Below are 14,859 nucleotides of genomic sequence, written 5' to 3' on the forward strand. Positions count from 1 at the left end.
CGTTGGGAAGACTATGTCTCCCGGCTGGCCTGGGAACGCCTCGGGATCCCCTGGGCAGAGCTGGACGAAGTTGCTGGGGAGAGGGAAGTCTGGGCTTCCCTGTTTAGGCTGCTACCCCGCGACCCGACCTCGGATAAGCGGAAGACGATGGATGGATGGATGGCTAGCACAGCCCTAAACTAGACCGTTCCCTATTTTTCTTATGCTCCCTGCCTCACATTTGCATGAAAAGCCCACACATAGTTCTGAGGACCGTACCTCAGGATGATGGATGAGGTAGATGATGGCCCATTGGAGCACAGTGACGGTGGTTTCCACACCCGCTCCAAAGATGTCCCCCACTGTCATCAGGATGTGGTCATCACTGAGGTCCACGCTGTCTGCGCTGATTTCTGCCGTGTTGTTGTTCTCGGCACTGCGCTTGGCTCTCAGGAGAGCATCCACCAGGTCTCTCTGCAGATGATCGCTGTAGTCTGCCTGGGAGTTGCATCACATACAGTCCTGGTCAAAAGTTGACATAAACTTGTAAAGAACATAAAGTCATGGCTGTCTTGAGTTTCCAATCATTTCTACAATTCTTATTTTTTTCTGATAGTGTGATTGGAGCACATACTTGTTGGTCACAAAAAACATTCATGAAGTTTGGGTCTTTTATGAATTTATTAAGGGTCTACTGAAAATGTGAGCAAATCTGCTGGGTCAAAAGTATACATACAGCAATGTTAATATTTGCTTACATGTCCCTTGGCAAGTTTCACTGCAATAAGGCGCTTTTGGTAGCCATCCACAAGCTTCTGGTTGAATTTTTGACCACTCCTCTTGACAAAATTGGTGCAGTTCAGCTAAAGTTCTTGGTTTTTTGATATGGACTTGTTTCTTCAGCATTTTCCACACCTTTAAGTCAGGACTTAAACGGCCTTCTTTCATCTCTGTAATATCGCTAAAATTCGCTCCATTCTGTCCACTAAAGACACTGAGATCATTATCCATGCGTTTGTTACGTCTCGCCTCGATTACTGTAGCGTATTATTTTGGGGTCTCCCCATGTCTAGCATTAAAAGATTACAGTTGGTACAAAATGTGGCTGCTAGACTTTTGACAAGAACAAGAAGTTTGATCACATTACGCCTGTACTGTATATACCTTTATATACATATATACTTACATATATACCTATACTGTATATACCTTTATATACATATATACATACATATATACCTGTACTGTATATACCTTTATATACATATATACATACATATATACCTATACTGTATATACCTTTATATACATATATACATACATATATACCTGTACTGTATATACCTTTATATACATATATACATACATATATACCTATACTGTATATACCTTTATATACATATATACATACATATATACCTATACTGGCTCACCTGCACTGGCTTCCTGTGCACTTAAGATGTGACTTTAAGGTTTTACTACTTACGTATAAAATACTACACGGTCTAGCTCCATCCTATCTTGCCGATTGTATTGTACCATATGTCCCGGCAAGAAATCTGCCTTCAAAAGACTCCGGCTTATTAGTGATTCCCAAAGCCCAAAAAAAGTCTGCGGGCTATAGAGCGTTTTCATTTCGGGCTCCAGTCCTCTGGAATGTCCTCCCGGTAACAGTTCGAGATGCTACCTCAGTAGAAGCATTTAAGTCTCACCTTAAAACTCATTTGTATACTCTAGCCTTTAAATAGACTCCCTTTTTAGACCAGTTGATCTGCCGTTTCTTTTCTTTTTCTCCTATGTCCCACTCTCCCTTGTGGAGGGGGTCCGGTCCGATCCGGTGGCCATGTACTGCTTGCCTGTGTATCGGCTGGGGACATCTCTGCGCTGCTGATCCGCCTCCGCTTGGGATGGTTTCCTGCTGGCTCCGCTGTGAACGGGACTCTCGCTGCTGTGGTGGATCCGCTTTGGACTGGACTCTCGCGACTGTGTTGGATCCATTATGGATTGAACTTTCACAGTATCATGTTAGACCCGCTCGACATCCATTGCTTTCCTCCTCTCCAAGGTTCTCATAGTCATCATTGTCACCGACGTCCCACTGGGTGTGAGTTTTCCTTGCCCTTATGTGGGCCTACCGAGGATGTCGTAGTGGTTTGTGCAGCCCTTTGAGACACTAGTGATTTAGGGCTATATAAGTAAACATTGATTGATTGATTGATTGACTTTGGGATGGTCATTCTAAAACCTTAATTCTAGCCTGATATAGCCATTCCTTTAGCACTTTCGACTTGTGTTTGGGGTCATTGTCCTGTTGGAACACCCAACTGCGCCCAAGACCAAACTTCCGGGCTGATGATTTTCGGTTGTCCTGAAGAATTTGGAGGTAATCCTCCTTTTTCATTGTCCCATTTACTCTCTGTAAAGCACCAGTTCTATTGGCAGCAAAACAGGCCCAGAGCATAATACTACCACCACCATGCTTGACGCTAGGCATGGTGTTCCTGGGATTACAGGCCTCACCGTTTCTCCTCCAAACATATTGCTAGGTATTGTGGCCAAACAGCTCAATTATTGTTTCATCTGACCACAGAACTTTCCAGAAGGTATTATCTTTGTTCATGTGATGTCAGTTGAAACTAAAATGTTGCTTTTTGGCCACAATACCCAGCAATATGTTATATAATGTATACTTTTGACCCAGCAGATTTGGTCACATTGTTGGTTGTTGGGTGCAGTTGGGTGTTCCAACAGGACAATGACCTCAAACCAACAAATTTAAACGTGTGGACAATGCTGAAGAAACAAGTCCATGTCAGAAAACCAACAGCTTTAGCAGAACTGCACCAATTTTGTCAAGAGCAGTGGTCAAAAATTCAACCAGAAGCTTTAGGGCCTTATTGCAGTGAAACTTGCCAAGGGACATGTTAGCAAATATTAACATTGCTGTATGTATACTTTTGACCCTCACATTTTCAGTAGACCCATAATAAATTTATAAAAGAACCAAACTTCATAAATGTTTTCTGTGACCAACAAGTATGTGCTCCAATCACAAAAGATAAGAGTTGTAGATATTATTGCAAACTGAAGACAGCCATGACATCATGTTCTTCACAATTGTATGTAAACTTTTGACCGCGACTGTACTTAAGTCATATTAAATAGTTTTGTTATTATAACTACTGCATTCCTGTATTTATCTCGGTCCATCACGTCTTGTTCCTATAAAAATAAACCGACTCTGGTAGAAGGTTAGAAATGTGTTTAGTGGGCTTGAGTTCACGGCTCCAAACTCATCTTAGCAAACCTTCAGGGACACGGTCATACCAAAACAAAAATAACTTACGTTAAATTCAATTTTAGTTAAATTACACACTTTTTTGGGGGGTCTTTTTGGGGTTACCAGGAATTGATTTACGTGGACCTCGACTTAAACAAGTTGAAAAACTTATCCGGGTATTACCATTTAGTGGTCAATTGTACGGAATATGTACTGAACTGTGCAATCTACTAATAAAAGTTTCAATCAATCAAGTCTAGATCAGGCGTTTCTTAACCGTTTTGACCCCGGGGACCAACTTCCCCACTACAGAGGGGCCTGGGGCCAAGTCAAATATTAACACTGAATTATTAATCTTCCTCTTGAGTCTTAATTTCAATCCTACTCTAATTATATCCAACATACTTACCTGTTAACACATGGGTGTCAAACTCTGGCCCGCCATGTAATTTATTTTGGCCCTTGAGACAATATTGAATTAACATTAGAGCTGGCCCGCCGGAATAATACAGCGGCGGTGCATTCACTGCTAATTCTAATACTTGCCAACCCTCACGATTTTCCCAGGAGACTCCTGAATTTCAGTGCCCCGGGGCAACCATTCTACAGAATTTCTCCCGATTTCCACTTGGACAACAATATCGGCGGCGTGCCTTAAAAGTACTGCTTTTAGCGTCCTCTACAACCGGTTGTCATGTCCGCTTTTCCGCCATACAATCAGCGTGCCGGCCCAGTCACGTAATATATGGGGATTCTACACACACACACACAAGTGAATGCAAGGCATACTTGGTCAACAGTGTCGTGGAAATTTTAGTGGGATCCTTTAGTGACAAATAGCTTTAAAATGATTTATTAAAGTAACAAACAAATAATAGCAAGCTTTGCAAAGCGAGACCAAATTAGAACGACACATCCATTTGTTCCAGCTTGTTCTAACTCCTTTAGAATTTGACATGACAATTATACATTCTCAGAAGTCCCACCCTCCATGCTCATTTACATACAGTACACCAGTGCAATGAATACCCAAAGTCCTGTGAAGGGGAGAGGGTGTCGTTTGCCCAGAGGAGGGGGGTCACTCAGGAAAGGGGAACAATTTAGCTCTGTTGGGGGTCAAGAATAAATGACACATATGCCCAGGTCAACTAAAGTCCACATGTTACATCAAAGACACAGGAGACAGAGCTTGATCAGATAATAGATCTCTTGCTAAGTGTCACATTCCTGAGCCCAATAAACAACTTTTGGTACCCAGTTCAAAGAACATCATCTATTTAAACAAGTATAAGTAATTTTGCTATCACAACAGCCATACAGGTCACACTGAGGGTGGCCTTAAAAACAACTTTAACACTGTTACAAATATGCACCACACTGTGAACCCACACCAAACAAGAATGACAAACACATTTCGGGAGAACATCCGCACGTGACACAACATCAACACAACAGAACAAATACCCAGAACCACTTGAAGCACTAACTCTTCCGGGACACTACAACATACACCCCCGCTACCAACAAACCTCGATTTTGCATGTCACTATAAAGTTATATAAGCCTTGCTTGTTCAATATTCAATGCAAAACTTGTTTGGGTCCCTTGTTGTTCAACTTTGGCCCGCGGCTTTGTTCAGGTTAGAATTTTGGCCCACTCTGTATTTGAGTTTGACAGCCCTGTATTAACACGATAAACCTTGTGAAATGATTAAAAAATAACTTATGGTAATCACAAAGATTATTATCAAGGCTTAGGTCAGACTGATTACAAAAATAAATACTAATCAAATTTACTGTAAAAGCAGGGACTCATAAAAACTGATGAAAAATACATTTACATACAATTACACAGTGCTCATTGTTCTAACTAAATTAATAATAATGATAGTAATATGTTTCTTCAATAAAATTAAAGCTTCACCACTTTAGTCATGATTTTTGCGCTTAAAAAACTTCTCCATGACCATACCTCCACACTTTGTCTTTTTGTTTGATAATGTCATTACTGCCACAAGTGGTGGGAAAGTGTATTGCAACTGGTTAACACTGAGTTCCTCGAGAGTGCGCTGGCGGCCCAACAATGGGCCCGATGGGGGTCCGCCAAAAAATATCTGTTCCCCAGCTGTGGTGTGTACGGTCTACCATGATTAACTTAAACAAGTTGAAAAACTTTTTCGGGTGTTACCATTTAGTGGTCAATTGTACGGAATATGTACTGAACTGTGCAATCTACTAATAAAAGTATCAATCAATCAATCAATCCGAAAAATAAGTTAAATGAAAAAGTGTGAATAGATGTTGTATTGGGAAGAAGTGGACCGCCAAATTAATTTCAGCTTAATGAGCCTGGGTGTGTACAGACATGTACTTATTGTACGACTACTATACCTTGTGTTCTTCATATTTCCTCCATAGAAGTTGGTCTCGAATAGAAACACATTGTTTCAGGAGCTGCAGGTCGGAATTGGGGAAAATCTGCAAAACCAGATGTTGAAAATAATTAAATGTTGTCTTCAATGAACAATTAGCAGAGCACTCCTCGCTATAAAAGTGCCTTTGTAAAGGGTACGGTGCATCCGGAAAGTATTCACAGCGTGTCACTTTTTACACATTTTGTTATGTTACAGCTTTATTCCAAACTTTCATTTTTGTCCTCAACATTCTACACACAAAACCCCAGAATGACAATGTGAACGTTTTTAGTTTTTTTTTTTTAAGTTCTGCAAATGTATTAAAAATGAATACTAGAGATGTCCGATAATGGCTTTTTTACCGATATTCCGATATTGTCCAACTCTTAATTACCCAAGGGCGTACAATTGGGTAGGGACGCTAGGGACACGTCCTTACCAATATCCAGCCGCTACTGTGTAGTCCAGGGGTGCCCACACTTTTTCTGCAAACGAGCTACTTTTCAATTGACCAACTCGAGGGGATCTACCTCATTTATATATATCATTTATATTTATTTATTTATGAAAGAGACCTTTTTGTAAACAAGTTAAATGTGTTTAATGATAATACAAGCATGTGTAACACATATAGATGTCTTTCTTTCACAAAGACAAGAATATAAGTTGGTGTATTACCTGATTCTGATGACTTGCATTGATTGGAATCAGACAGTAATGATGATAACGCCCACATTTTCAAATGGAGGAGAAAAAAAGTTGTCCTTTCTGTACAATACCACATGAAAGTGGTTGGTTTTTGGCATCTAATTCATCCAGCTTCCATACACTTTACAAGAAAAACATTGGCGGCAAATTCCGTAGCTTGCTTGATTGACATTCACGGCACCCGAGGGTCTTGTGAGATGACGCTGGCTGCTGCCAGTTCATTATTATGAAAAAATGACCGAGAGGAAGGCGAGAAACACTTTTCATTTCAACAGACTTTCGCGCCGTCCCTTCCGTCAAAACTCTAAAGGCCGACTGCACATTTCCTATCTTCACAATAAAAGCCCTGCTTATGCTGCCTGCGCTAACAAAATAAGAGTCTGGCGTGCACAAGTAATGTGCACGCCAGCTTTCTGAGGGATCGCTTGTGCACGCCAGCTTTCCGAGACTCTGTATTTAGTTAGCGCAGGCAGCATGAAGCAGGGCTTTTATTGTGATCCATCCATCCATCCATTTTCTGCCGCTTATTCCCGTTCGGGGTCGCGGGGGGCGCTGGCGCCTATCTCAGCTACAATCGGGCGGAAGGCGGGGTACACCCTGGACAAGTCGCCACCTCATCGCAGGGCCAACACAGATAGACAGACAACATTCACACTCACATTCACACACTAGGGCCAATTTAGTGTTGCCAATCAACCTATCCCCAGGTGCATGTCTTTGGAAGTGGGAGGAAGCCAGAGTACCCGGAGGGAACCCACGCATTCACGGGGAGAACATGCAAACTCCACACAGAAAGATCCCGAGCCTGGATTTGAACCCAGGACTGCAGGACCTTCGTATTGTGAGGCAGACGCACTAACCCCTCTGCCACCGTGAAGCCCTTTTATTGTGAAGATAGGAAATGTGCAGTCGGCCTTTAGAGTTTTGACGGAAGGTACGGCGCGAGAGTCTGTTGAAATAAAAAGTGTTTCTCGCCTTCCTCTCGGTCATATTTTCATAATAATGATCTTGCAGCAGCAAGCGTCATCTCACAAGACCCTCCGGTACCGTGAATGTCATTTAAGTGACGTCTTGGTGAAGATTGATGATCACTCATTTTTAGGTCTATTTTTTTTAAAAGCCTGGCTGGAGATCGACTGACACACCCCCCGCGGTCGACTGGTAGCTCGCCATCGACGTAATGGGCACCCCTGGTGTAGTCACTATCAATACAAGCACTTCCCGTAATGTTTAGTCAATGATTATGGCACAGAAAGGGTTAAATGTCGGTCTCTGCTAGAAGTCCCGCCTCTAACCTAAATATCGCTCCCTGATTGGTTGCCGCTTTCATGCTAACTTACGTGGGATTGGCTGTCCCCGCTGTCACTCCTCACTGTGGAAAAAACAGTCCCACCTATCCAGACGTTAGCTCCAAATTAGCACTGCATCTCGTCTTTTCCTCCGCTTTTTTTCCAGGTGAAAGTCCATGCTCAGTCCCCTCTACCATTGTTAACCCTCCCCGGAGGTGAAAGTTAACCTTAAACGTGTGAATTCAACTACTTTAGTCCGTTTTTTAACATCGTAAAAACATCAGCTGTCTTTTTCTACGGACTGCAACAGTCCGTTGTCATGGATACATGACAACAACTTCCATTCATAGCAGTCGTACGTGCCTGAGGTGGAGTGATAGCCGACGCTGTGATAAGGCTTTAGAATAGTGGCCGTGCTCAATATTTAAACCACGGTTAACAGCCAATCAGATCGCCGGATTTCACCTTTCCGTTTTATTTTTTTTAATTTTTTTTAGTTTCATGTAACATATTTACAGTACAAAAGCAGCAATAGAAAGAAGTAAATGAAGGGAAAAATTGTGAGTGATTTAAACACAAGTTGGGGAAAAGTTTATCACAGTTCATTTATGTTTATTTACAATGTTGTATTGCATGAATGTATTTCTGATGTTGTTGATGGACAGTAGGCTATGTTGATTGACAGTATGATGCACAGTTGCACTACAGCCCTACACTAAAGAGTAAAGATGAGAACTCTTCCAAGTTGTTTCATTTTAGTTACATTAGCCTATAAGATCTGCATGATGTGAAATTATGCTAATGTAAAAAAAAAAAAAAGTAAACTTTCAGAGTGCTGCCTTGGAGCACTTTTGTGTCTCCACCAATCTCAAAATCAAACCTACTCCCTTGTAATTACCGATACCGTTATCAACCGATACAGTATATGCAGTCGTGGAATTAAGACATAATTATGCCTAATTTTGTTGTGATGCCCCGCTGGATCCATTAAACAATGTTACAAGGTTTTCCAAAATAAATCAACTCAAGTTATGGGAAAAAAAATGCCAACATGGCGCTGCCATATTTGTTATTGAAGTCACAAAGTGCATTATTTTTTTTTAGATGCCTCAAAACGGCTGCTTGGAATCTGGACACGCTCTCCCTGAGAGAGTTTACGAGGAGGTTGTGGTGGGCGGGGTTGGGGGGGGTAAGAGGTTGCGGGTGTTGTATATTGCCGTGTCCTGGAAGAGTTAGTGCTGCAAGGGATCCTGGGTATTTGTTCTGCGATTGTAGCTCAGATAAGCGCCAGCGCCCCCCGTGACCCCAAAAGGGAATAAGCGGTAGAAAATGGATGGATGGATGGATGGATGTGTTTATGTTGTGTTACGGTTGCGGATGTTCTTCCGAAATGTGTTTGTCATTCTTGTTTGGTGTGACTACACAGTGTGGCGCATATTAGTAAGAGTGTTAAAGTTGTTTATACAGCCACCCTCAGTGTGACCTGTATGGCTGTTGATCAAATATGCCTTGCATTGAAAAATGTGTGAAAAGCCGTAGTTATTATGTGACTGGGCCGGCACGCAAAGGCAGTGCCTTTAAGGTTTATTGGCGCTCTGTACCACTCCCTATGTCTGTGTACACAGCGGCGTTTTGAAAAATCATTAATTTTACTTTTTGAAACCGATACCGATCATTTCTGATATCATGTTTTAAAGCATTTATCGCCCGATAATATCGGCAGTCTGATATTATCGGACATCGCTAATAAATATAATAACAAAATCATATGTACATACACTATATTGCTAAAAGTATTTGGCCTTTCCATCCAAATGATGAGAATCAGATGTCCTAATCACTTGGCCCAGTGTATAAAAATCAAGCACTCAGGCAAGGAGACTGTTTCTACAAACATTTGTGAAAGAATGGGCCGCTCTCAGTGATTTCCAGCATGGAACTGTCATAGGATTCCACCTGTGCAACAAATCCAGTCATGAAATTTCCTCGCTCCTAAATATTCCGAAGTCAACTTTATTATAAGAACAGTGAAGAGTTTGGGAACAACAGCAAGTCAGCCACCAAGTGGTAGACCACGTAAACTGACTTGAACAGAGAGGGGTCAGCAGATGCTGAAGCGCACAGTGCAAAGACTTTCTGCACAGTCAGTTGCTACAGAGCTCCAAACTTCATGTGACCTTCCAATCAGCCCACGTACAGTACGCAGAGAGCTTCATGGAATGGGTTTTCATGGCCGGGCAGCTGCATCTAAGACATACATCAACAAGTCCAATGCAAAGCGTGGAATGCAGTGGTGTTAAGCACGTTGCCACTGGACTCTAGAGCAGTGGACACGCCTTCTCTGGAGTGATAAATCACGCTTTTTAATCTGGCAATCTGATGGACCAGTCTGGCTCTGGAGGTTGTATGGAGAACGGTACATTCGGACTGCATGGTGCAGGGTGTTAAATTTAGTGTAGGAGGAATTATGGTGTTGGTTTTCAGGAGTTGATCAAGTATGACACATAGAATGGAACTGCTATCCCAGTTTAAATAAGAAAATCTAATTTCAGTAGGCCTTTAAATGTGTGGACAATGCTGAAGAAACAAGTCCGTGTCAGAAAACCAACAAATTTAGCTGAACTGCACCGATTTTGTCAAGAGGAGTGGTCAAAAATGGCTACCAAAAATGTGTTATTGCAGTGAAACTTGCCAAGGGACATGTAAGCAAATATTAACATTGCTGTATGTATACTTTTGACCCTCACATTTTCAGTAGACCCATAATAAATTCATAAAAGACCCAAACTTCATGAATGTTTTTTGTGACCAACAAGTATGTGCTCCAATCTCTCTATCAGAAAAAAATAAGAGTTGTAGAAATTGTTGTAAACTCAAGACAGCCATTATGTTCTTCACAAGAGTATGTAAACTTTTGACCACGACTGTAAGTTGCCATGGCAACTCAAATGCAAACATGCTGCCCTGAGGGATTTGAATATTCAAATGTGACTTTCCGAACAGATCTATGTCTCTCCACAAGAGGGAGCCTCCCCCAGGCGCTGTGTACCTGCAACCAAGGGAAGATGTCCACCAGGCTGTCCTTGGCGACGGTGTCCACGATGCCCTTGCTGTAATGGAGCATGGTCTCGAACTCGGGGTCTCCTCTGCGGTAAGTGTCGTTGAAGCACAAAGAACAAACCACGTTGGTGACGGCGCACGTCAGCTCGGGGCAAAAGTCCACGGAGGCCTCGGCTTTCTCCGAGAGGAGGCAGCAGAGCGACTGTGCCTGCGTGCAGACTGAAGGAGACATTGAAGGTTACAACACAACCTGTCAAATACGGTACTAGTGTATATATATATATATATGTATGTGTGTATGTATGTATATATATGTATGTATGTATGTATATGTGTATATATATATGTATATATATGTATATATATATATGTGTGTTTATGTATATATATATATATATATATACAGTATATATATACAGTATATATATATACAGTATATATGTTGATTGGCAACAATAAAATGGCCCTAGTGTGTTAATGTGAGTGTGAATGTTGTCTATCTGTGTTGGCCCTGTGATAAGGTGGCGACTTGTCCATGGTGTACTCCGCCTTCCGCCCGATTGTAGCTGAAATAGGCACCAGCGCCCCCCCACGACCCCAAAGGGGAATAAGCGGTAGTAAATGGATGGATGGATATGTATATATATATATATATATATATATATATATATATATATATATATATAATATACATATATATACTGCTCAACATCCCATTCTGCACACACTGTACTTGCACACTAACCATCGCTAATAATAAATTTTTAGGTTTACAAATGATTAATTTAGGACAATAACACATACAACAAATATTTGCTATGTACACAACACTATACATATTTTGCCATTTGTGTACACACTAAATATTTACTCAGTATGTACACAACAATTCCATAAGCAGTATGCACACAACAAATATATACTAACTTTGCACACAAGAAAAATGTATTAATGTTGTACACAACAAAAATGTACTAACTTTGCACAGACCAAATATTTACTATTTATAGTAACACAACAAATATTTACTAATTTTGCACACAAGAAAAAATTACTAACATTGTGCACAATATTTACTAACTTTGCACACAACAAATATTTTTTTTTTTTTTTGTCCTGTCCAGCTTCTCAGGCAAATCATACAGTTGATGTAGACGCCCATATCGGCTGTTCAGATTTACTTTACAAAAGAGAAGTGTAAGATACTTCTCTTGTTGTCTTATTTGAATGTGACAAATAACAAATATTTACTAATTTTGCACACCAAATATTTCTATTTATAGTAACACAACAAATATTTACTAACTTTGCACACACAAAATATTTACTATTTATAGTAACAAAACAAATATTTACTAACTTTGCACACACCAAATATTTACTAACTTTGAACCGACTAAATATTTACTATTTATAGTAACACAAACAATATTTACTAACTTTGCACACAAGAAAAAATTACTAAAATTGTACACAATATTTACTAACTTTGCACTCAAGAAAAAATACCAACATTGTACACAACAAATATTTATTAACTTTGCAGACATCAAATATTTACTATTTATAGTAACAAAGCAAATATTTGCGTATTATGCACACAACAAATATTTATGTATTATTATTATTACACTACAGATATTTGCAAGAAAAAAATTTAAACATTGTACACAACAAATATTTACTATTTATAGTAACAAAACAAATATTTACCAACTTTGCACACAAGAAAAATGTACTAACGATGTACACAACAAATATTTACTATGTACACTAACACATAATTACTGACTTTACACACACCAGATATTTACTAACTTTGCGCACAAGAAAAAAATTACTAACATTCTACACAACTAATATTTACCAACTCTGCGCACACCACTATTTACTCATTATGTACACTGCATATATTTGCGTATTACGTACACGACAAATATTTACTAACTTTGCACACAACAAATATTTAGTATTTATAGGAACCAGAAATATTTACTAACTTTGCACTCAAGAAAAAATACTAACATTGTACACAACAAATATTTATTAACTTTGCAGACATCAAGTATTTACTATTTATAGTAACAAAGCAAATATTTGCGTATTATGTACACAACAAATATTTATGTATTATTATTATTACACTACAGATATATGCAAGAAAAAAATAGAAACATTGTACACAACAAATATTTACTATTTATAGTAACAAAATAAATATTTACCAACTTTGCACACAAGAAAAATTTACTAACGATGTACACAACAAATATTTACTATGTACACTAACACATAATTACTGACTTTACACACACCAGATATTTACTAACTTTGCACACAAGAAAAAAATTACTAACATTCTACACAACTAATATTTATTAACTTTGCATACATCAAATATTTACTATTTATAGTAACACAGCAAATATTTGCATATTATGCACACAACAAATATTTACGTATTATTAGTATTACACTACAGATATTTGCAAGAAAAAAATTGAAACATTGTACACAACAAATATTTACTATTTACAGTAACAAAACAAATATTTACTAACTTTGCACACAAGAAAAATGTACTAACGATGTACACAACAAATATTTACTATGTACACTAACACATAATTACTGACTTTACACACACCAGATATTTACTAACTTTGCACACAAGAAAAAAATTACTAACATTCTACACAACTAATATTTACTAACACCAAATGTTTACTCATTATGTACACTGCATATATTTGCGTATTACGTACACAGCAAATATTTACTTATTATTATCATTACACTACAGATTTTTATTTGTTTGTATTTAACAAATATTTACTATGTACACAACAAATATTTAACCATCCACCAAACAAATATTTTCTTACTATCTACACAACCATTTTTGCTCACTATATAAACATAAAATATTTACTATGTACTAGGGTTGTACCGCGGTATTAATGAATAAAAAAGGGTACTATACGGCTTCTGAAGAATACAAAAATACGTTAGACTGATTGTGTAATGTATTAGGCAACGCACACAAACAGAGCATTTACAAGCAGAAACAGTGTAGAGATAGCAAAGGGAGAATGGACGCATTTTGTCTTAAAAACTAAGTATTAAGTTGAAGCTATGTTTTAGCTACTTCTAAATCCCTAATTCTCGTCGCCATGGCAACAAGTAAACTAGGTTTCTCACAAACATCATCCCTGCATGACAAAGAATAGCTAGACATGCTTCACTACGCACAATAGGAGGAGACAATAGCTAAACACGAACAGCATGCTAGCACTTCTGAAAGTAAACCAATGCAATGAAGATCGACACAGACAATGGCTTTAACGATACCAAGTACAAGAGTATTACATTGTCAGTACTACAATGAATTTGTCAATATTTTTTATTATCACAAAATAGATACTATCGAAATACCTTTTAGCACTGTTACCAAACTATTAGTTTCGGGACAACCCAACTATGTACACTAATGCAACAAATATTTACTATTTTTTTACACAACAAACAAAAATACACAAAAATATTTACTATATACACTAAGAACAAATATTTGCTCACTACTATGTACATAAGAAATATTTCCTATGTACGCTAACACAATAAATATTTAATAACCATCCACACTACAAATATGTACTTACTATGTACACAATTTTTGCTCACTCTATAAACAACAAATATTTACCATTTTGGTACACAAAAAACTCTATGCGCACAACAAATATTTACGATGTGCACTAACACAAAAGTATTTTTTCTCACTAGTATCACAAAAAAAAATACTTTGTACACTAACACAAACAAATACTTACTCATTATGTACACAACCAATATTTAATTACTACGTGTATAACAATTTATACTCAACATATACACAACAAATATTTGCTATTGTAGTGAAGTGAAGTGAAGTGAATTATATTTATATAGCGCTTTTCTCTAGTGACTCAAAGCGCTTTACATAGTGAAACCCAATATCTAAGTTACATTTAAAGCAGTGTGGGTGGCACTGGGAGCAGGTGGGTAAAGTGTCTTGCCCAAGGACACAACGGCAGTGACTAGGATGGCGGAAGTGGGAATCAAACCTGCAACCCCCAAGTTGCTGGCAC

The 14,859-nt window shown here is 38.7% G+C and overlaps 1 protein-coding gene across 1 annotated transcript in view; it reads right to left on the reverse strand.

The window, feature by feature from the left end:
• The window catches only part of LOC133539598 (steroid 17-alpha-hydroxylase/17,20 lyase), a 42,397-nt gene that overhangs the window by 19,463 nt on the left and 8,075 nt on the right, over positions 1-14,859 (reverse strand). Inside the window, exons 3-5 of the mRNA XM_061881627.1 lie at positions 10,719-10,948; positions 5,650-5,736; positions 259-477 (exon numbers count right to left, since the gene is read on the reverse strand). Coding sequence (XP_061737611.1) covers positions 259-477; positions 5,650-5,736; positions 10,719-10,948 — 536 coding nt within the window. The remainder of the gene's footprint in view (positions 1-258; positions 478-5,649; positions 5,737-10,718; positions 10,949-14,859) is intronic.

The sequence above is a fragment of the Nerophis ophidion genome, linkage group LG21 (genome assembly GCF_033978795.1).
Source record: "Nerophis ophidion isolate RoL-2023_Sa linkage group LG21, RoL_Noph_v1.0, whole genome shotgun sequence".
NCBI classification, from domain to species: Eukaryota; Metazoa; Chordata; class Actinopteri; order Syngnathiformes; family Syngnathidae; genus Nerophis; species Nerophis ophidion.